Raw genomic sequence first — 21028 nt, forward strand, 5'->3', positions numbered from 1 at the left:
AGAATTCATAAAGATCGAGAGGCGACATGTATCATGTTAATACTAGACAGTATTCAACCAAACCTTTCGACGACATCGTAAAAAGAAAACAAAAATATCATGAAAAATAGATATCGTGTAGCATCATAACAACGGTCACGTAGGTGGCCATGTTCCGGTGTAAGGGCGTTCTCCCCACTTCTCCCAAGCATGTTGACCAATGCGGCGCACAGTGCCCTGTAGCTCCGCTTTCAAAGCTGACCATCCTTCGTGTCTTACAATATCATACGCGCTCGAAAGCGACCACATAAATGAGGGGTAGGGCGGCGAGAATTGGCGGGAGTGTCCAGGTAAGGGGTTCAACTCTGGGTATAGAGGATCATAATAGACGGTATAAAACAATCGGCGAGCTTGGACATGTGTCAATCTATGCAGACAGTCAACAGGTCAGTGAAAAAATTTTCATACAAAATGAAGATATCTACCGCCACATCGCAAGGACGAAAATTATTTGGGCCACAACTCCGAGCAAAACCATGCCACGATGGAAAGAACGGTTGTCGCCAATGATGGCCGGCTATTCGAGAGAACCAATCAGATGCGACCACACGAATGCATATACACTTTGTCTTACCAAAAGCCCACTTCGGCTCACGGCGTCCTTCCCATGTTTGTGCACCAGGTTACGCTCTTTCACAGATTCAACACGAAGGGTCTGGGCTAACTGATTCCGAGCATGCCGCGCTGCCCTCGAAACTTTTTCTAGCTCTTCAAGGTGGCTTGTATTCAAAGCGAGATCATCAGCAGACCTATTGCAGTTCTTATCAGTCAGCACTTGTCTTGAACCGTACACTGGAGATATTACCTGTCCCCATCACTTAGCCCATCGGCCCACTCTTGAAGAGTTTGCCGCATCCGAGCCAGCGTTTTGGTGCGACCAACAGGCAGATCATCATGCAGGACTAACAGCTCTTCTTCAAATAGGGGTTCAATCACAGGGTCGACTTCTTCCTCAATTTCTCTTCCCATCGCATCAACAATACGAATATTACTCTTGTGTTGGACACGAGGGGTGCGAGGAGTTTCAGCTGACGACAGTGAACGAACTACGTCTTTCGCATCCACATGCCCGTTCGCAATATCCTGTGCATCAGCCAATGTTGGAGGGTCATCAATCCTTTCTCGACCGAATGCATCCACAACCTTGACGGTGGGGGATTTTCTCAGCGAACGTGGCGATGGCGTATTGGCACGAGATATGGGTGTTGTAGAACGTTCAGGAGTGACGGGCCTTGCTGGCACTGGATCATGTACGACATCAACGTGAACAGAACCATTGGTCATTTTTGAAGGGTCGCTTTCCGCCTGTCGTGCGTGGATATCAGGCAGAAAGTCTGGCGCAGATACGCGTCCAGAAGGTAAAGGTGATTTTTCAACTTCAGCAGTTGAAGCCTCTGATTCCGTGACGTCAAAGCGTACTTTGAGAATGCTCTTCCTCCTTCCGATAGAACCAAACTGGGATTGATCGGCAGAACCATTCTGTCCATTCTGAGTCACGGGTTGATTTGGAGTGAGCATCCATGCCCCGGGGGGTGCCGGAGTGCGTAGAGGAAGAGACTTAGCGCGCGACAGAGAAGGTATTGGCGTGAGCAGTCCATTGCCTGCTGGGACCTTTGTCTCCAAGTTCCGTTCAGGTTCAGAAATAGCTTGAGATAGAGGCGTCGATGACAATGATACAGTCGGAGCCAACTCGGATGAAGTAGGTGGTGGTGATGTTTCCCTCAGGTGCTTGGGCGGTACAGGTGTAGCAGCCCATGCTCCAGGAGGCTTTGGGGTCTTCATCGCGGTATAGTTCGGATTGGCAGGGCCATCCTCATCCACTCGGACGGGTGTAACATCCGCCTCGCGTGTCTCTGCTTCATCTTCAGAAGATGAAGGGAGAACAGAAAGATTAGAAAGGTCATGAGGCGGAGATGGTGTGCGGAAGTCAAGAATGGAAGTGCTTGACGCAAGACGGCGCGGTGGAGTTGTGAGCGCGAAGGTGGGAATGACTTCAGAAGAAGATTCATCCCGAGGAACGGAACTGGTCATTGGCGGCGTTCCTGGGGGAGTGAAGGATGATGGCATCGCCTGCTCTTGAGACTGAGAATCATCTAATGGAGAGTCTGGAGTAGGAGGTCGGAACGAGGTCGTTGAAGTTGAGGAAAGAGCTCTGTGAAGACGTGCTTCATCATTGGAAGAAACACCAGGTGTTTGAACGAGTGAGCGTTGTCTTGGTGGTGAGGATGGTGGAGACACCAGAACCTCTGTCTCTGGCTCGCTGGGAGGATCTTCTGGTAAAAACTTTGAAGGTCGTGTGTCTGGAGTAGTCAATTGCGGAGCAAACTCCGACACGGATTCCTCGTCGCTCGCTGTATATTCTAAGATAAGAAGGTATATTGTCAAGCTAAGGGAAATACGGGTCTTACCTAAAACCATATCCTCATCCCCAAATGCATCGTGGATGCTCATACGAGGGTGAATACTCCCTACTGACTCAGTAAACTCTGTCAGCCGCTTGCGGTGACCCTTTTTAAACTTCTCCTCATCGTTAGCTTTAGGAGTGGAAGAGGCAAAACTGCCACTGTTGAAAAGACCATTCTTCTTAGATGGCGAGGGTACTGGAATCAAGCTCGACCGATTGACGCCCGACGCTCGATTGGATGCGAGCGAGCCTGGAGTCGGCGATGGCGAAGAGATGGTTGGCGTGTGGTGATGTGAAGAATCAGGCTCCTTGTTGCTACGTCCGCCTCGTTTAGGCGAACTCTCCAGATCTAAAGGAGGAAGCTGATGACCTCGCGAAAAACCCCAGCCAAATCTTGAAGCGGCCGCAGGCTTAAGTGGTGTAGTACGGGGTGAAGCTTTGCCATTATTGGAAGGAGACAACGGATCTGCACCCTGCGGCGGATGAACGGACAATGGTTCATCGAGCACCGAATCTATTTTGCCTTTGTGAGAATGCACCTTCACAGCCGTCAGTGAGCCCTTGCTTTGAGCCTCTGGAGTGAGGCGAGGTAAACTAGACGATGCACGCAAGCTCCTCCCACTCTTGCTTTGGGAAAGATAGTCACTCGCAGATGTAACTTCATTTCCACTGCTGTCATGACTATGATGTCTCGTTGTGTTCCATTTGGGCTGTGGTGAGTTCCAATTTCGCTCACGTTCGTGCGTTACCTTTCGGTCTTCTTCCACTTCTTCTGGGTCTCGTAACGAGTCATGACTAGCCTGTGAACTGGCAGGAGAGCTGGCACCAGATAATCGAGAACTGGAACCTCGTCGTTGAAGGGATGCAAGCGTCGGTGTCGCATACGCTGTGACTGATGGAGGTCGGCTGGGGTAAGTGTGGGAATGATTCGAATGTGAGCTAAGACTTGAAGACGGTCGAGGTGGTGGGTGTCGTTTATTCCATTCTCGTTCACGCTCGAGGTAGCGGTCCCCGTCAAGCTCAGCCATCCGATCACGATCTGAAGGTCATCGAAGTGGTGTGAATTGAAAAGAAATAATCGCTTACGATCTGCCTGTGAGCTCACGGAACCTGACCTTGAGCTCCAATCATCATCAAAACTCCGAAGCGACGCAACGCTGCCCCTTCTATGCAGAACCCTGCCGCTGAGAGGTGAAGTCGCTCCGTTCGAAAGAGATTTAAAGTGAGAAGGTGACGTCCAAGGAATTTCTTGAGAGTGGCGTCGGTGGAACTCCAATGAGTGTTGGTGATGCAGCTCAGGGGTGACAGAACGTGATGGTGCTTTTGGACGGTTCCACTCGCGTTCGCGTTGGTGCATGCGATCTTCTTCACGAGAGTGGTGTTGTTCTTTGACTGGAATACCATGATAAGCTCGCCTCGGAGAAATAATAGCAAGTGGTAATCTCACAATCAGCATCAGAAAGTGATGAGCTCGCCCTTGGCCCTGTGTATACTGTAGGTGGGTGACGTAAAAGCGAAAAGACATCACCTACCTGGCAATTCGAGACTGGCACGCCGAGACTGATCCTGATGTCGCAAACTTCCGCGTAATGAAATGGAGGAACGGGGCCGCAACAGGGTGGTTGACGGGCGATTGGTACTTGGCCCAGGTATCGGTGCTGGTACTAATGGAACAACAATAAGAAAGGTTGCAGTTAGCCATTTTGAGAATGATTGCCTACAATCTTCGGATGTATCGAGATCTCCCATAACATGCTGCATATCCGAATCTTGATCCAGGAGATCTAATTGAATGGTCAGGGGGGTACAAACATTGCAAATGTTTGACCTTACTAGAGTGAGACGCTATCTGGGAGGGCAATTGGAAGGTTCTTTGATACGAACTTGCAATTCTTGAAGGTGATGATGGAGTGGAATCAAGTGGTCGTAACAAAGTCGTTGTCGAATTAATATTAGCATGTCCTTCCAAACGAGGTTCGTCTGCAAATAATGAACCTGTTTCGGAAGGTTGAGAAGTAACTGAAACACTTCAATCAGGTGCACTCGTCACAATGGTGTAGATGAACTGACCGTCATACACCGCTGTAGGCAAATTTTGATCGAGGAGCCGCGAGTGAGAAGACATTAGACGTGCACGAAGGGTATCAAACGTTGCTGCATGAGGAGACCGAAATGATGATTCGGATCCCTTGCTGGATTCTTTGATTCATATTGTGATGAGATGCCAAAGATGATGAAGTAAAGGAAATCGACGCACTTGGTTTATCGCCCTCGTCATCACTTAGACTTTTTCTTTTACCCTTATGCTGTTCCCTTTCACGGTCGACAACAGGAGTAATGTCCATCTCACTGGTGTCAAAACTATTTCTGCGTGGTCTCGATTTCTGTGGTGTGTCCCCAGGCTCACGTCTGGCACGAGAGAACAAATCCTTCAGGCTGTCCCGAGTGATACTTGGAGTGGCAGGTGTAAAACGAGAGGACACAGAGCCAGTGCCATCTTCTGACAGTTGTGCAGCGGGTCTTGTAGGAGGGGATTTTCCATTGGGCGAATCGGATGAACGTGCTAGCAAGGCGCGGAGGCGTGCTGCAGGAGTTTCAGAGGGTGTCACAGACGAAGTAGATGGTCCAAATTCTGAATTTGGACCATAGCTATTTGAAAAAGAAGCTATGTTTCTGAGTGGCATACGAGGAGTAGGTTGATTGTCGTCTTCATCATCGACGACATTGAATTGTGATCGCGCGGAAGAAGGGACTGCGACTGGGGTAAAGTCCATATCACTACCGTCCTGAACACGAGGATTTGGCGTATAGCGGTTAAGCCTTAGACGAGGCCTTGACAGTGAATTTGATGAAGGTGTATCCATGATCGGCGACCTCGTCGGCCAAAGTACTGGCTGCGTGAAGCTTTGAAGCGTGTTTCCAGCGTGTTCGACGCGCTATAATTGTGCTTAAGCTTGTGATAAATTAGGAAATAAATCCCTTGACAAACAAAACAAATTACTCTGAATAGACGTAAAGCACAAGGCGATGGTCTTACTACCTTGTCACAGGTTTCTCGGACCAGCTAGCTTTGCAGACAGCGTCCTCACACAAGTTTCAGGATCTCGTCCCTTGGGCCCATCTGCACAATGGTTCGCAGGACATGCATTGTGTGGGAGAACGTGCCTTCACAAAATCCTACCTTTGCAAGCTCTTGAAGTGCGTACCGGCGGTTCGCATGCGCATTGCAGGAGGCCATCTTGACCAGGACGATGTCTTCCCTATCACGCAACTTGGCCTGTCAAAACCTGGAGAACAGGACGCATATTTATATTTTCCGTGGTCTTTACAAAGTTTTCGCTCGCAGAAACTGTGAACATCCCAGGCAATATCCAAAAGATACAACGCTCGACCTTAGCTTTAGGTTAGACGCCGTGACGATATCAGTTGGTAGCTGACGCTGCCAACTTAATTTCGCTGGAGGTTTGCCAGAGGCAAACTGGAGAGACTTCCGTTATGCACTGCACTCGACGATATTTAGGCCTTTTCTCTACTGTCTTTTCCTTACGAAGCTTTCTTATTTCCATATTTTTGGCTCATTCACTTCGTTCAAATCTAGCTACTGATTTTGAAGAGGTCCCATAACCTAATAATGTGCAGCCAGTCTCGGTAAAAGACTTGAGCTGGTCACATTGCTTGTTATAGTGATGTAGAGAGCGGCAGTCTGAGTGACTGATGAAAAGGTGAGTAGTATGCACAATTCTCCAATTCTTTAGAGAGAAATTTTCAAAACGGTTCTCGAAAAGGACTTATTGACATTGGCAAAACTAATCGTTACATCTTACACACCAGTCCACGCTACTAATTTATATCTTCTTGCGACGTGTCCTATCAGTTGTAGCAAAGCACCGCGTACTCCTGCAATACCATATCAAATTAGATCTTATCAACCCTATTGGCATCTGTACTCACCTTAACCTTCTTCTCTGTGGAGTCGTAAGGAATGAAGCAACCATCACCGAACGACTCGGACGCCTTCCCTGGGTGCACGGCTCCGTGGTAAGGAGCTTGGGCAATGTATTGAGGAGCACCTCCAGGCTCCCGGCCACCTTCGACAGGTCGAAGTCCATTAGAGCTGCCAAGTTGAATTGGCCAGAAACGTTAACCCAACGGACGGCTTGAGAGTTCCCAACAAGGATTTCGTATGTATCAAGCTGTTCCAACGAGTTCAACAGATGGTAACAGCCCAGTTTGGTTTGCACCTACGTGGATCTCTTCCTTCTTGTAGCCGATCACAGCTCCTTTTTTGAAGACAGAGCATGCCTTTCCGACCACTGGAGTGGACACCATTCAGTCAAAATTATGGATATTATCATTCGAAACGCACTGAGACCACCCTATAAGAATCAAAATGAGTGGCTGGCCAGTAAACAAGGCTGTCGGACTTGCCTCATAGTAAGCACGGCAAATATACAAAGGCGCGCCACGCTCAAAGCCACCTTCGATGGCATTTGGTGGGATGTTCTTACCCTTAATGAGGACCCATGCTACTGGACCAGGGTAATTTCCGCTTCGGAAGGCCTGGGTACGTTGCTCCGCATCACGGAGCCAGTTGCCCTGCGACCAAACGTGCGCCCTTTTCTGCAGAAAATCAGAGTGTCAGATCTGTATCGATTTATGGTGAATACCACGTATACCTCCTCTTCACTCTTGTTGTGGTGATTGTAGGCAAAAACGCCAGCGGCAAGGGCACCGACACCGGCCAGGACGCCCCCTCCGATCTAATGTACAAGACACATGTGATGATGTGAGCAGTCTATACGAGGAAGAAAACATACCTCCAGCTCATGCCTCCTTTTTTCATCAATGTCAAACCAGTGCTGCTGACTCTCCTGATGAGTCGGTTGGATGCCGCCTTGAGGGGAATGGTAAGGTTGCTGTTGTTGCTGTTGTTGTTGTTGCTGCTGCTGAGGAGGAGGAGGTTGGTTGCACGGTGGAGCACACGGGTCAGACTTGCAGTCCCCGGCCCATTGACCAGAATTCTCATGATGAGGACTGCGCTGGCAATCGCCACCTTCCAGGCGTCCCCAAAGGGCAGGTGTCACGGGCGGAGTCCAGTCACTCTGGACGGAGCTCGTTGGTCAGTCCGACAATGAGTAGCACTGACTAGTGGGTTACCTGGGACCGGTGAGGCTGAATGATCTTGTACTGGACACCTGCAGGGGATTGGTTTATTACTCGGAGTAGAAGATCGATGGAAACGGACCTTCATAAAGGACCCTTGCACCGTCATTGTACTGAGTTCCAGGTTGCCAGTAATCAATCATGTTGTGCTAGAGTCTGCGGAAAGTTGACAATTGGAGTGGGGTTGTTTGTGTCGCCATCAGCAGACTTATATCCCTTTCACTTTGCGCCGATGATGATGCCGCATCTCCAGATACTTGTTGGAGAAAGAGGGTCTTGACTGCTCCCGGAATTGAGCTCAAATTATGGGGTGGTCTTTTCAGGATCTGGCCTGATCATCTTCAAATATCAACGGGCGGACCTGATCAGCTGTCCATTATCTGATTTCCACGAGGCAATGACAAGGACTAAGAGATATGATCGTGGCATGAGTTGGCCTCGAGGCATACAAGATAGTATGGAAGACGCTTGAATTTGTCGTGGAGTATCTCCTTCTGAACATGGCGACTGATCGTGCAAATGATGGCATCGAGCAGGTGGGGCCCTTCCGAACCACAGAAAAAAGTCTCCAGTGACTTGTGAGGTAGTAAGAGGACTGATTATCGGAGGGTCCTGGTCACAGCATTCGAGGATATTGGCAAGAGTGAAGATTTGACCTGTGGTTCGTTTATGGCACATTGTTACCAGCAGCTTGTTTTCACCCCGGATCCAATGAACTTGAATGAAGGGATCTCAACTCTACTGAGCTGCTTCTTCCTGTCATTGCTGTGAACACGGTCGCCTGAAGAAAGTAATCGAGGAGTCGAATGACGCCGTCTTATCAGGTCTCTGGAGCCGAATGGAAGAGCACAGCCTTTTTAAAGACTCACGAATGCGAATTTCCAGCAGGATGAGCGCACGTTCAACATGGCATGTGTCTACTTATATACGTAACTTCCACAGGCTCTGCTCAGGGTATCTATTTCAACTTGTACCACCTCCATCGATAACGATCAATCTGTATTCACCATGAATACAATCGAGCCAGTTTTTGGCATCATTCCCACTATTCAGAACTACGATTGGGGGAAGAAGGGAAAGGACTCCAAGGTTGCGGAGTTTGCTCCTGGGGCCGGAATATGTGGATTTACTTTGAATCAATCAGCTCCTTACGCCGAAGTAGGTGATCTAGAAGCACAGTCTGCAGCGGATCTGACAGATGAGCGTGCATGACCAGCTTTGGATGGGCACGCATGTGAAGTCGCCGTCGGGAGTGATTGATAGGAAGCAGAATCTTACCCAGATCTTGACTGAGAACCCTGGCTTCATTGGGCACCAGGTATCTCAGCGGTTCGATACGACAAATGGAAACCTCCCCTTCCTGTTCAAGGTCTTGGCCATTGGCAAAGCCCTGAGCATACAAACTCATCCTGACAAGAAGACATCAGAGAAACTTCATGCCGAACAACCGACAGTTTACACTGGTGAGAGTTCTTGTTGACGTGGCCCTCAAGTCCTCACGCATAAGTTGTGCGAAGATCCGAACCACAAGCCTGAGATGGCCTTGGCGTTGACAGATTTCAAGGCGCTGTGCGGTTTCATGCCAATCACGAGGATCGCTGAATACGTCAAAGCCGTTCCCGAATTCAATTCGCTAATCGATTCGTCTATCGTGACGGAATTTCTGAACTTGTACCAACTTGCCTGAGTCAGAGCAGAAGGCAGTCCTTAAGAAGCTCTTTGCAGCACTCATGACCGCTGACGTTTCCAGTATTGCAACACAACTTCGGACACTCGTTGCGCGTTACCAACGCGGAGGTCAGAAACCTCTAGAAGAGGATGTCAAGGATCTTGTCCTGACATTGAATGAGCAATATCCCGGAGATGTCGGAGTATTCTGCGCATTCATGCTAAATTTCGTCCGAATGACTCCTGGGCAGGCTATTTTCCTGGGAGCTGGAGAGCCCCACGCTTACGTTGAAGGCGGTATGTCTTTCTCTGCTGGTATTCAGCTCACTTTAATGATGATTTGCAAGATATCATGGAGTGCATGGCCAATTCGGACAACGTCATTCGCGCTGGTCTTACCCCTAAACCCAAAGACATTCCCAATCTTGTTTCGGTTTTGACCTATACGCCATCAGATTGGCAAAAACATATGGTCGAGCCGGTTGACATCACACCACGCACCCGGAAATATGATCCCCCAATTCAAGACTTTACGGTTCTCCAGGTCAAGACCCAGAAGGGCGAGACCGAAACTCACGAGGCTATTCCAGGTCCTTCAATCGCAATCGCTACCGAAGGTTCCGGCCGGGTAAGCTGGAGTGGTGGCGAGTTAGACTTACAAGCTGGAAGCGTCATCTTCGTGGGAGCTGAAACTAAGATAAAGTTCACTGCCGGAGACTCCGAATTGGTTGTATTTCGCGCGTATGTCACAGCCTAACTAGGTGATAGCACAATTAGCAGGACAGAGGATCAATATTAATGGTTGAGTGTCCGCATCCCGGACATAAATAACGAACGATATCATTAATATTATCAACGATACGACAGAAGCCTTGATATTCTACACTTCGAGTCCTTGGGCGTCGTGGACCCTATGTTGAACACGTTCTCGTCATACACTTGGTTTGTGTGATCTGAATCTCGGACACTCGAAACTATTTATCATCGTTCCAAACCTTCCGAGAGTCGATGGGAGAGGTGTAGGGAGTCCTGAGCAAAATCACAGGCTTATCATGCTGCAAACAAGGGCTCGTGATGTCCACTAGATTCGAGTCATGGCCACGAGGAATGGCCAACAAGGAACGATATCTCAATCGGAGTAGAGCCTAGCCCGCCGCTCTCGAAGACCAGACGATGTGTGATGACACGAGATGGCAGGGTCCATACCATTTACTGTACACATTCCGGTAGTGTCCACCCGAGGACATCCAGTAAATAAACACTCTGGGGCCAAAGTCTGGCGTCCAAATCCCTGACTTTCTGTCACATGTCAAGCAAAGGTCTATGTCCGTATGCGTCTCGTGTGGGATAGGGAAATGACTGGCTGCAAAGTACGCAACAGGACTTAATTCCATGTGATCCTCAAGGCTGCCAGTTTGACTGTGGTAATGTGATATTCTACCGCTGTCCATTGCGCGATGGCTGTTCAAACGTCCATCCAAGTCTCGGGATCTTACACTTGATCACGGTGAGGTTGATGAAAAAGGAAGTGATAAAAAAGTATTCATCCACAGACATGGAAATGACATCGCGACGTGGAGAGTGATTCCAGGTTGGTCTAGACAAAACACGCGGCCCGGCCGCGCAGTGTGGCGCAAGATTCGCACCAAATTTTTGTTTGTGTGACAATGTTTGCCCAAAGGGGGGGCAACTTACATAAACTTGTCCCACAATGGCATAGGATGGTACTACTAGAAAACAACTTAAAAGCAAGTGCTTTAACGGTCATCATGCTCCCCTCAATTGTGCTCTTCGCAGGTCTCGTTAACCTTGTGTCTAGTGCAGCTGTGAATAATATACGACCCCTAGTAATATGGCACGGAATGGGTGACACCTACGCATCTCCTGGTATGGACAGCTTTCAGAGTGAAGTCAAGGAAATGTACCCCGGCATATTCGTCCACTCCATCTTCATCGACGAAGACCCAAATGTAGACCAGCGTGCAGGTTTCGTGAGTATTAATACTGCCGTTATACGAATTTCTAACTGGTATCCGTCAGTATGGCAATGTGAACCAACAAATCGTGCAAGTTGCCCAGCAGCTCGCTGAGATGCCCGAGCTAAGCCGCGGTTTCGATGCCATAGGATTCTCACAGGGAGGTCAATTCCTTCGTGGCTACGTGGAACGCAATAACAGCCCGCCTGTGCATAACTTGATCACCTTTGGGTCACAACACATGGGTATATCAAGTTTACCAGCCTGCAACACGTGGGATCTACTTTGCCAGGTCGCACGTCGAGCAGCAAATAGGGGTGTGTATAGTGAATGGGCACAGGAGAATCTTGTTCAGGTTTGTCAGAAATCCCCCTCATGCATCATGCCACCATTAATTCATTCATCATCAGGCTCAGTATTTCAGAGACCCGCACCGACTCTCGCAATACATGGAGTCAGGGAGCTTTCTACCGGACATCAACAATGAAGTCTTGCTCCCGTCTTCTCGCAATCTATCATACGCAGATAACCTTGCCTCGCTAAATAAGCTTGTCCTTGCCCTCTTCCTCCAAGACAAAACTGTAGTCCCAAAGGAGAGTGCTTGGTTCGGCTCCGAGCAACCTCTTGAAGACATCACTATGGACCAGGCATCTGGATCCCATCAGACGCCGATGCTCGGTGGAGTGAACACCAAAGACATCATCCCGATGCGTCTACAAAACCTTTACAAAGAAGACTGGATAGGCCTTCGACAGCTTGACGAACGTGGACGTATTGACTTTGTGGCATGTCAGGGAGAGCATATGCAAATCGGTGACTGCTGGAGAGATTTGGTTGCTGAGTGGGTGGGAGGATCTCTGGGCGCAGATTGAGGTACATCCTGACAGGATGCGCCACACTGACATTACACAGCCTGTACACTGCCAACGCTTGTTCGGCGTGCCACTATTGATTGGGTCGTGTTCTATGTGAAACAGACACTGCGCCACGATTTGTCCCACTAGCTGTTCACATCATGTAGTACTCAAAAATATTATACAAGTGTCACATTGGCATTAATCGCATGATTTTCCCGGCTATTCCCATTTGTGCACCCATAGCGCTCCGAATCCGCTCCGAATAACGGCAACAATAAACTGGTGAAAGTTCACGCTCACTTGTGCGAAGTTTAAGTGCCTTCTCAATTTCTTACTCACTTGAGTCACCTCGACATTCATTTCCTTGCTCGTCCCCTTTAAGTCATTACCAATGTCTGGTGCAGCATCTGCGGCCGCAGGGTCGAAATTCTCCGCATTCATGAACCATCCAGCTGGTGCGTGGGATGTTGGTTGATGCAGAGATTGGCGCTGACGCACGTCTTGGTCGCGGCAGGTCCGAAGACAGTTTTTTTCTGGGCGCCATTGATGAAGTGGTGTCTCGTTGCCGCTGGTGTAAAGGACTTGAGTCGGCCAGCAGATAAACTCAGCATATCCCAAAACGTTGGTGCGTAGATGTGTCATTGACTCACTATTCCCTGATTAAGTTGTTCCCGGATAGCGCTCGCATGCACAGGTTTTATCTGGGTGAGATACTCAGTGGTCATTACCCCGGTTAACTACAGTTTGGCAGCGGTAAGGGTCGTCAAGTTTTCGTGACGACGATAACTCATGCCCCATTGTACAGGTGAACTTCTTTGTTGGCTCTACCGGTTTAGGGCAGTTGGCTCGGATCGCAAAGTGAGTTGTAGGCCAAGCAGGAGTATGAGTTCTATGCTAACGGTCGAGCAAGTCTCCGATACAACGGAGAGGCAGTCAAAGCTTGATTTGTTTCTTTTGAGAGTTTCACTATGTATTCATGCTTTCTTTGCAATGTCACTTTGGTCGAAGCTCCGCGAATCGTTCTTATTCGAATCATATACGCTGATATATAATAAGTGTGCCTACGCTTGAAACACGTATCATCGACTCCTACTCTTCTTCGTTCTGTCGCTGTCACTGCTAGTGGCTTTATCATCGGAGGTCGGCCCGTCAAAAACCCCCCGAGCTGCGTCCCACCATCCACCTTCCGCTAGTAAGCGATTGGCAGCTTTGGCGATGTTTGACATGATCTTTTGAGCGTCATTCCCTTCTTGATTCCCGTCACGCTCCTGATACTGCCATTGCCTGTGCTTCTCAAATGACTCCCACGATTTGGGACGGTCATTTGACTTGCGTTGCGTACGCGTCTTGGGTGATGTACCAGGAGTGGTCTGGGTTTGCTCATTCAGCACGTTCGAAATGAATCCGGCTAAGCTAGAGATGATGCTTGTGCTTCCAACACCCGCATTCTGCCCCATATACCACCCCAGCCCAGCAGTAAGCGCTCCGAAGATGGTTCCCCACTTGATGAACCAGATACTGGTTCTAACCATCCAACTAGTAGTTCTATATAGACTGACTAGTGCGAGATATGCGGCAAGGAAGCTGATAAGAGGAGGAAGGATAGTTTGTGCATCCCATTGCCATGGTTTGGAGGAAATTAGGGACGAGATCAGCGAAAGAAGCGCTGTGAATAATGCAAGCGAGTGCGAGAGAAATGAGAGCAGAAATGAATACAGAGGTGGGGGAAGCTGATCAGCGAGGAAGTTAAGGAGGGGGTCTAGAAAAGCTGGCAGTGGGATGTCTGCCGGATCCATGGTTGCTATTATGTGCTATGGATTGCTCAATGCTTGAGCTTGAGTTTGAATCTCGAGTTTCAAGTTGTGGTCAGGGCTTGTGTGACACGTCAAGCTTGCGACGAAGTACGTTAACATGCTGTTGTGTGGCTGTGTGATGTCACGTGCACAGCAAGTTACAGAATGGAGAAAGAGAAATTAGTAGGAATCAACCAATCGGATCGGATCGGCATGATACCAGCCGATCGAGCCGACCACCGATTATCGCTACTCCGACATTTCCTGTGAAGTGTTCGCTCCGCGAATATGCACCAAACATTAACAAATCTGATCGTGTATAAGTTCGAGCTTTATATCAGCTTTCCTCCTTTCCCAAGAACTCTACCGTATAGCTTCATCTGCCTATACATACCCACTAGCGCCCTTTCATATCATGGCCATGAAGCGCAAATTCGACTTTGATGCTACTGACGACTGCCCCCAGGTCATTTTATTTGGTCTATCTTATTTTACTTCCCCACTAATACTTGCTCATATCAGGTCGCCAAGCAACTGAAAATGGTTCCCTTCCCGAACTATGAACCCGACGCTGATGCTCTTATGTCTGAATCTCCTTCACATGATGATGTCCTCTCGTTTTTCCCTGAAAACTATCATACTCGCCTTCATTCTACTGCCAGCTCGTCAAGTGGTTCATCTCTATATTCGGATGCCATCGACCATAACTCTCGTATGTGCACCTGAAGCTTAGATGATACCAATTCTCACTGGCATCTACGTATTTTCATACAGCTCTGTACCCTCGTCTCGCCCAGGTCGTCGATTATCCAGCGGACAACTCTGACAAGGCGGTTGGACTGTTACAACCTGCAAGTTCTTTCACTCACCATGGGTAAGTATAAGGAGACCTCGTCCTCGATTATGATTCTGACTTGTTACTCCCTCCCTTCTGCCTCCATAATGCCGTGCTTTTTATAGCTCGCATTGCTCACAAATACCCAAGCTTCGTGTTGCCTGTTCCGCCGGTCCCGATGGCTCAAGGACAATGTGGAGCTTTTGTGAACAATGCGGCGCGATTTCCATGGTGGATTCTGACTGAAGTCGTCGACATGCTCGGCAGCCGTTTTTTTATCTTTTTTATTTTGCTGATTATCCTTTGTGTTTTTCTTTCCCTCTGGTTCAACTGGTCACGTCTGTTTCCGACATCGATCGCATATTCGCCTTTCGCCGCTAAAAGTTACCATCACCTCTATCTGCCTCCTCCGACTTCACCGCCCTTCTCGTGATCAACGCCCGATCAATCTCCGAACCTCTGACAACCACTCGACATCAAAACATAGGCCAAATATCATAATGCACTGCTACGTTTGCTAAATATGCTCTCACTGTACATATCTTGTCCCGTTGTAACACAAGTTACCATGCTCTGTTGCTTTGACACCAATTACGTGTGAAGTTGGTCTGATCAGCGATATTTCCAAAGTAACTTAAGCTTCAGCCCTGCCTCAGGTTTCAAGATAATCCCTTTGAATTTTCACTTGCTAAGTATATCGAAAGTTTGATCGAAGTTATACAATTACTCCGTAACGCACGTCCACGCCACATCAAACACTTCTTTAGCTACTGTCAGCGTGCGCTATGACCCAAACAACTTTGCTTCAGTATGAAGCACCATGTAAGTCCAATACATGGTCACCACTTCTCGAACATACTTGGTAACCTTGATCAGGGCCTGTACATGCGCTTGATTGGTGCAAGTCAACTGCACCTGGACATCAATCTCGTCCACGATCGGCTTTCCGTCTCGGAATTGCATCCTTCTCTGAAGACTATCGGAATCGGATTGCTATCGTAGGACTTCAAGATGAGCGCGTCCTTGTTGAGGATGATTATACCGATTACCCCGACTTTGTGACGCTGGTAGAAGCAAACCATGGATACCCAGCAACCAATCTGCAATGGCAACCCGCGAGTGCGAGCGGTTTCCAATGGACTGGCAAGGCGCCAGCTGCAGAGCTACTTGCCACGACTGGAGATGCGCTGAGGGTATGGGAGTATTTTGGAGATGCACCGCCAGCGTCGTCGGCTTATGTTGGGAGGCAGCCCACGGGCGGAGGGCATCGGTTGACACTTAAGACGGCACTGTCTGGGGTACGTGATTGCAAACCCACGCCCTGATTGAAAACACTGACGCCTCTGTGTGTATCAGCAATCCAAAATCCAAAACCAGTCCACTGGTCCACCATTAACCAGTTTCTCTTGGAACGAGAAAGCCCCCAGCTTAGTTGTCACGTCATCAATAGACACGACGTGTACCGTGTGGAACATCGATACATCCACTGCCATAACACAACTCATTGCCCACGATCGAGAAGTTTACGACGTTGCATGGCTTCCGGGATCGACAGATATATTCGTATCGGTTGGAGCAGATGGCAGTCTTCGTGCGTTTGATCTACGGAGTCTAGAGCATTCTACCATTTTGTACGAAACACCGGCACCCAAAAGCGGTCCGCCCGCAGCCTCAGCATCATCGCGTCTACCCACATCACCTCTACTGCGCATCGCATTCAACCCCGCTGACTCAAATTACATGTCCACATTTCATATGGATGGACAGGATGTGCAGATTTTGGATATGCGGAGTCCTGGTCAGCCGGTGATAGAACTGAGAGGGCACCGCGCGCAGGTAAACGCGATGGGATGGAGCACAACAGATAGACCAACACTGGCTACCGCAGGTAAGCACTGCGATCAATCAACTCGTGCCTGTGTTCGACCTGAACTTCATATGCAGGGGATGATTGCCAAGTTCTACTATGGGACCTCGCTACGTACACACAAACGGCGACCTCTCCCCGCACTGCAAATTCTCGCTTAAATTCGCCGCGGCCAGACGTGAAGAAACGTGTGGTCACCGATCCGATAATGGCCTATTCTGCGAGCAGCGAAGTGACCAACCTCGCATGGTCTCCTCAGATACAGGGGATGACGATGAATACGGGTCACTCGACAGCGCCTGGAGAGTGGCTAGCGATTGCGAGCGGGAAGTTTATCAAGGCGCTCAAGGTGTAAATTTTATTTGCTGGGGGATCGGAATGGTGGTTACAGCAGTTGTACTTTAAATGGGAGTGCGCTTGGCCTTTTGAGCTGTGCATTCTATCTATGGCCATGACAGATCCTGGCTTATCCCTCTTTCCCGCTATCTTCGCTATCTCACAAACGTCCACCGCCCATTTGTTTTTATATACCTCATGTCTCATGATGTCGCGCTTGACGGCAATAATCTGTGTAGGTTAGTTGAGGTGTAAAATGTTGTCTGAATATTGTTACAGTATATATATTCGTAGTATTTATCGAACAATGTATACTGCGATCTGAGTCCGCGGGGCTGATATAAATAGATCGGACTTGCCCATCTAGATAAGAACTTGAATACTTATCATTTATATTTATTTATTTATCACTCGTTTCTCATCTCACAGGCACTTTTGCTTGACCTCTGTGGTTTTAATCGACGGGAGACTCCATCTTGGATGGAATAATATATTGTTGTAATGAGCCCTTCACAGTCCTCGGCTTACAGTCCAGTAAGGCAACTAATTCGGGCCGGTTACGAGTTGCTCCTCCTCGGCGAATGCAAAGTTCCGCATTGGCTCCGATAAGTTTCTCCATTTTTCCTCTGGTGTCCGCACTTGTCTTTCGTATATATTTTATTTTGCCGGGAATTTCAAAAAAAAAAAACCGGGTGCACGCATGCCCAGGAACTTAGGATCAGGATAAGTATCAGGCTATCGCATGACGCCGCATACGACCTGTGATAAAGATGAAACCACATGTACGGAGGTTGCTCGGGGCCCCAATTGATATTAAAGAGGTCGTACAATTGACGCTCATCTCTCTCTGTGTTTCTTCCGGCCCCCCAACATGGCAGCTCCAGCAGGCGATTTCGATGTGGAGAACAAGTTCTTGCACAGAAAGACGTCCGTCTCCACGAACTCTGATGGAAACCGGGAAACCGCACGCGTTGTAAACCCTGTGGGCGATCTGGAGAGCACAGAGGAAAAGGATGAAGGGACGCAAGCGAATAGCACGTTCGATAAGAGACTGCGTGTTGTCGTCCTAATTGCCCTCGCTGCACTCATCCTTGGGTGGTGGATATCCTCTACCATTTTGACAGCGACACGTGGACAATGGTATGATGTGTTCTCCGAGTCTTTCAATTAACAAACCTTTATTCTTTTCAAAGGGTCGTGCGGACAGTTTTCGCGTGGTCCTTCTTACTGTAAGTAGTGATATCTACGCAATAATATCTCTTTTGCTTATTATCCGTACTCTCAAGCATTATCGCGTTCCGCTTCATACCCAATTCGGTAGTGACGGAGCCTATCGCTGCTATATGGATACCATGCGTCCAGGTGCCTTGGTACAAGCTTCCTCGGACAGCGAGACTGACAATTGGATGGCTTTGCCTTCTTGCCATCGTGTTTGGGTCTGCTTTCGGATTACCACTCACTGGCGTGAGTTCCGTTGCCTTGAGTGAAATTGTGACAAGCTGACTTCGTTGTAGAACAGCGACTATGGACATCGAGCAATTTCAGTACTTGGGTTGTTTATTTTCCAGTGCGGTTTCTACCTGTGTTCTATAAATAGATCGGCAATTTGCTGGTTGGTGCCTCCTTCTCGGCTTAGTGCATCTGCTGATTTGAATTGCAAGGCCTACCGTGATAGTCGGCCTTTTCCTTCAACAAACTATTGCTCTTTTTGTGCTCAAGACCGGCGCTGGGTTTTCCCTCTTCAAATACATTGCAGATCTCGCAAACGACTTTTTGTCGGAAGCTGATGTCGGAGCTACGTTTTTCTTCGATGCAGCCACCGTTGCGAAGGGTTGGTTTTTTGTGAATGTGGTATGAGGAGGGTTGTGTCCTCGAGCTCGAATGCAACCTGATAAAATTATAGCTCTCCGCGGTAATATTTTTCATCGCCACAATTCAAATGCTGTACTATGTCAGTGACTAGGCCCTACTCGGAGTCCTCAATGCTAACTTGTACCAAAGCTCGGCGTCATGCAATGGATGGTCAAAGGATTGTGAGTACATGAACCACATTATTCATCGAAGAGCGAGATTCATTGTTTTCATAAGTGCATGGTTATTCTTCAAGCTCATGAACGTATCTGGCGCTGAGGCGGTCGTTGCGGCTGCTTCTCCTTGGGTAGGCCAAGGAGAGTCTGCGTGTTTGGTCAAACCTTATGTTGATATCATGACCCCATCGGAACTTCATCTTTGCATGACTTCTGGTTTGTTCACCATATTTTGCCAACGGAACGTTAATATTTATGAATTCAAGGTTTCTCCACTATCTCCGGATCTGTTTTGACCGCCTACGTTGCCCTGGGTGTTCCACCCCAGAATCTTATCACTTCATCTGTCATGAGCATACCTGCTTCTATTGCCATCAGCAAGATGCGGATTCCCGAACTCGACGAACCTGTTACTCGTGGCCACATAATAGTGGACCGCGGGGACGAGGGAAAGGAACGGCCAGTCAACGCTCTTCACGCATTTTCTTTGGGAGGTCTGTTTGGTCTAAAGGTCGCGGGACAAATCCTGTGAGCTCCTTGAAACGGCCATCAACGAGTCACTCAGCTTATTTTTATAGCACTAACGTGTTGACGATCCTGTCGCTCGTCGCCGCTATCAATGCCGTCTTGACATGGGTCGGCCATGGATTCGGCATCCACCAGCTTACTTTACAGCTAGTTTTGGGATACATCGGGTATCCTCTCGCCTTTTTCTTGGGTCTGGATGCATTTCTGCGATCTTGAGCTACCCAAGCTGATATCTCGCTAGGTGTCCCCAGCAATGAGATTCTCCGAGTCTCACAACTGTTAGCGACGAAGCTAATTGAAAACGAATTTGCTGCATATTTAGGTACTCTTGTGATCCTAATTCACGGACAGGTAGCTGATGACTGAATTCTTGCAGAACTATCAACCATCCAAGCGAGTTCAAACCCCCTGTCGCAGCGTGCCTTCACGATTGCATCATATTCGCTTTGTGGATTTGCAAATCTCGGATCGCTAGGTATACAGATTGGTGTGCTCGGCGCTTTGGCACCATCGCGGGGCAAAACCATTGCGACACTTGCGACGTCTGCTATGTTTTGCGGATTTATTTCGTGCGTTCTTGATTTGTCTAGTGTTCTATTTAGTGATGAGAGCTTTTCTGCAGAACTCTCCAAACTGCTGGTATCGCGTGAGTACTTTTATGGTCTTGGTCGTGGCATCTAGAGCTAACTCTATCTCTCTTAAAGCGGCATGCTGGTATAATACGAAGGGTATCATGGGACCAGAATCACTGAGCCGTGGCGCTATATCTTGTCGTCGTTAATACCTGACCCTTCACTATGAGGGCAAGATACATTGTGAATGATACGTACTTCCAGCTAAATGCCAACTCATACAGGTGACACTCGTCGAGGGTCAGTTCAATGTGTGTTGATCCCTCCTTGGGCGGAGGATACACTATAACGGCTTTAGCTGTCAATTCTAAACGACAAGATAATCGATCCCAGCATTATTGTGAGGATTGTACATCCTCCAAGCGCCGATCCAGTGCTTCGGAACAAGGCAAAATCCGGTCTATCGATATGAAAGTAGCACGCAGCTGCTTCGCTGATAGATAATCAGAACCCATCAGCGATAGAAGCAGTAGAAGTGCCCACTGGCAGAAAGCCCTGCCAAGGGCCAAACACTGGGATCAATCAAGGTGATACATCACCTCTACAGCTGCTAGCCGTGCTGTGCTGTGCACTGATTTATGCATCGCATTTATTCAGTACATTAGGTTACGCTGACTCCGGTATATAGATGTCAATTGGCACCCCAGGTTGATCAGGCCCTCCCTGACATGTGACGCGGACGTGGCGTGCTTATCAACGTCAGATAGTGGCATGGCTATGCACCATTATCGCAGCGGCGCCTCTGGCACTGATCTGATTTCAGTACTGGTTTCCTTCAATCATATCCCAAAGTCATCTTTGCTGGTTCAATTTTCAGTAACGATTGCGTTGCTTCCCACCGAAATTCAAGTTGGCCTTTCGACTTTGTCCACGGTGAGAGTGACGGACGGCGTTTGCTGTCAT

The 21028-nt window shown here is 48.5% G+C and overlaps 10 protein-coding genes across 10 annotated transcripts; 6 read left to right on the forward strand and 4 right to left on the reverse strand.

The window, feature by feature from the left end:
- Positions 1–135: 135 nt before the first annotated feature.
- Positions 136–1323, reverse strand: F5891DRAFT_964429 (uncharacterized protein; the record flags this gene model as incomplete). Its single annotated transcript, XM_041376088.1, has 4 exons — positions 136–406; positions 465–556; positions 602–788; positions 845–1323. 4 exons carry the CDS (start codon positions 1321–1323, stop codon positions 136–138), a joined length of 1029 nt encoding a protein of 342 aa, XP_041218025.1.
- Positions 1324–3657: 2334 nt separating this feature from the next.
- F5891DRAFT_104531 (uncharacterized protein) lies at positions 3658–5390 on the reverse strand. Its single transcript, XM_041362241.1, has 6 exons — positions 4701–5390; positions 4514–4642; positions 4165–4462; positions 3976–4107; positions 3891–3926; positions 3658–3835 (listed from the first exon to the last, which is right to left on the reverse strand). Exons 1-5 carry the CDS (start codon positions 5305–5307, stop codon positions 3899–3901), a joined length of 1194 nt encoding a protein of 397 aa, XP_041218026.1. The 5' UTR covers positions 5308–5390; the 3' UTR covers positions 3658–3835; positions 3891–3898.
- A 923-nt stretch (positions 5391–6313) lies between these two features.
- On the reverse strand, positions 6314–7749 carry F5891DRAFT_1131589 (carbohydrate-binding module family 12 protein; the record flags this gene model as incomplete). Its single annotated transcript, XM_041364685.1, has 9 exons — positions 6314–6340; positions 6395–6531; positions 6594–6636; positions 6689–6756; positions 6868–7063; positions 7120–7203; positions 7261–7545; positions 7601–7638; positions 7689–7749. The coding sequence occupies 9 exons, from the start codon at positions 7747–7749 to the stop codon at positions 6314–6316; spliced, it is 939 nt and encodes a 312-aa protein (XP_041218027.1).
- Positions 7750–8264: 515 nt separating this feature from the next.
- Positions 8265–10129, forward strand: F5891DRAFT_1212362 (mannose-6-phosphate isomerase). The gene is made up of 5 exons (XM_041369218.1): positions 8265–8764; positions 8823–9069; positions 9124–9257; positions 9295–9571; positions 9622–10129. The coding sequence occupies exons 1-5, from the start codon at positions 8615–8617 to the stop codon at positions 10029–10031; spliced, it is 1218 nt and encodes a 405-aa protein (XP_041218028.1). The 5' UTR covers positions 8265–8614; the 3' UTR covers positions 10032–10129.
- Positions 10130–11009: 880 nt separating this feature from the next.
- F5891DRAFT_1117673 (Alpha/Beta hydrolase protein) lies at positions 11010–12328 on the forward strand. The gene is made up of 3 exons (XM_041363817.1): positions 11010–11265; positions 11315–11605; positions 11661–12328. Exons 1-3 carry the CDS (start codon positions 11044–11046, stop codon positions 12120–12122), a joined length of 975 nt encoding a protein of 324 aa, XP_041218029.1. The 5' UTR covers positions 11010–11043; the 3' UTR covers positions 12123–12328.
- Positions 12329–12389: 61 nt separating this feature from the next.
- Positions 12390–13150, forward strand: F5891DRAFT_1070166 (mitochondrial pyruvate carrier). The gene is made up of 5 exons (XM_041363264.1): positions 12390–12562; positions 12622–12732; positions 12787–12860; positions 12913–12965; positions 13018–13150. The coding sequence occupies exons 1-5, from the start codon at positions 12499–12501 to the stop codon at positions 13049–13051; spliced, it is 336 nt and encodes a 111-aa protein (XP_041218030.1). The 5' UTR covers positions 12390–12498; the 3' UTR covers positions 13052–13150.
- On the reverse strand, positions 13151–13993 carry F5891DRAFT_1070168 (uncharacterized protein). Its single transcript, XM_041363265.1, has one exon. The coding sequence runs from the start codon at positions 13901–13903 to the stop codon at positions 13187–13189; it is 717 nt and encodes a 238-aa protein (XP_041218031.1). The 5' UTR covers positions 13904–13993; the 3' UTR covers positions 13151–13186.
- Positions 13994–14315: 322 nt separating this feature from the next.
- F5891DRAFT_964458 (uncharacterized protein) lies at positions 14316–14981 on the forward strand (the record flags this gene model as incomplete). Its single annotated transcript, XM_041376092.1, has 4 exons — positions 14316–14366; positions 14423–14612; positions 14675–14774; positions 14861–14981. The coding sequence occupies 4 exons, from the start codon at positions 14316–14318 to the stop codon at positions 14979–14981; spliced, it is 462 nt and encodes a 153-aa protein (XP_041218032.1).
- A 400-nt stretch (positions 14982–15381) lies between these two features.
- Positions 15382–17300, forward strand: F5891DRAFT_1070174 (WD40-repeat-containing domain protein). The gene is made up of 4 exons (XM_041363266.1): positions 15382–15557; positions 15612–16033; positions 16092–16623; positions 16680–17300. The coding sequence occupies exons 1-4, from the start codon at positions 15521–15523 to the stop codon at positions 16955–16957; spliced, it is 1269 nt and encodes a 422-aa protein (XP_041218033.1). The 5' UTR covers positions 15382–15520; the 3' UTR covers positions 16958–17300.
- A 313-nt stretch (positions 17301–17613) lies between these two features.
- Positions 17614–20509, forward strand: F5891DRAFT_1282502 (Na+ dependent nucleoside transporter C-terminus-domain-containing protein). The gene is made up of 14 exons (XM_041370536.1): positions 17614–18078; positions 18132–18167; positions 18225–18402; positions 18453–18550; positions 18600–18789; positions 18842–18889; positions 18940–18971; positions 19027–19181; positions 19232–19493; positions 19544–19683; positions 19735–19815; positions 19870–20062; positions 20116–20139; positions 20198–20509. The coding sequence occupies exons 1-14, from the start codon at positions 17810–17812 to the stop codon at positions 20211–20213; spliced, it is 1722 nt and encodes a 573-aa protein (XP_041218034.1). The 5' UTR covers positions 17614–17809; the 3' UTR covers positions 20214–20509.
- The last annotated feature ends 519 nt before the right edge of the window (positions 20510–21028 follow it).

Source organism: Suillus fuscotomentosus (assembly GCF_016647785.1).
Source record: "Suillus fuscotomentosus strain FC203 chromosome Unknown F5891scaffold_130, whole genome shotgun sequence".
Classification (NCBI taxonomy): domain Eukaryota; kingdom Fungi; phylum Basidiomycota; class Agaricomycetes; order Boletales; family Suillaceae; genus Suillus; species Suillus fuscotomentosus.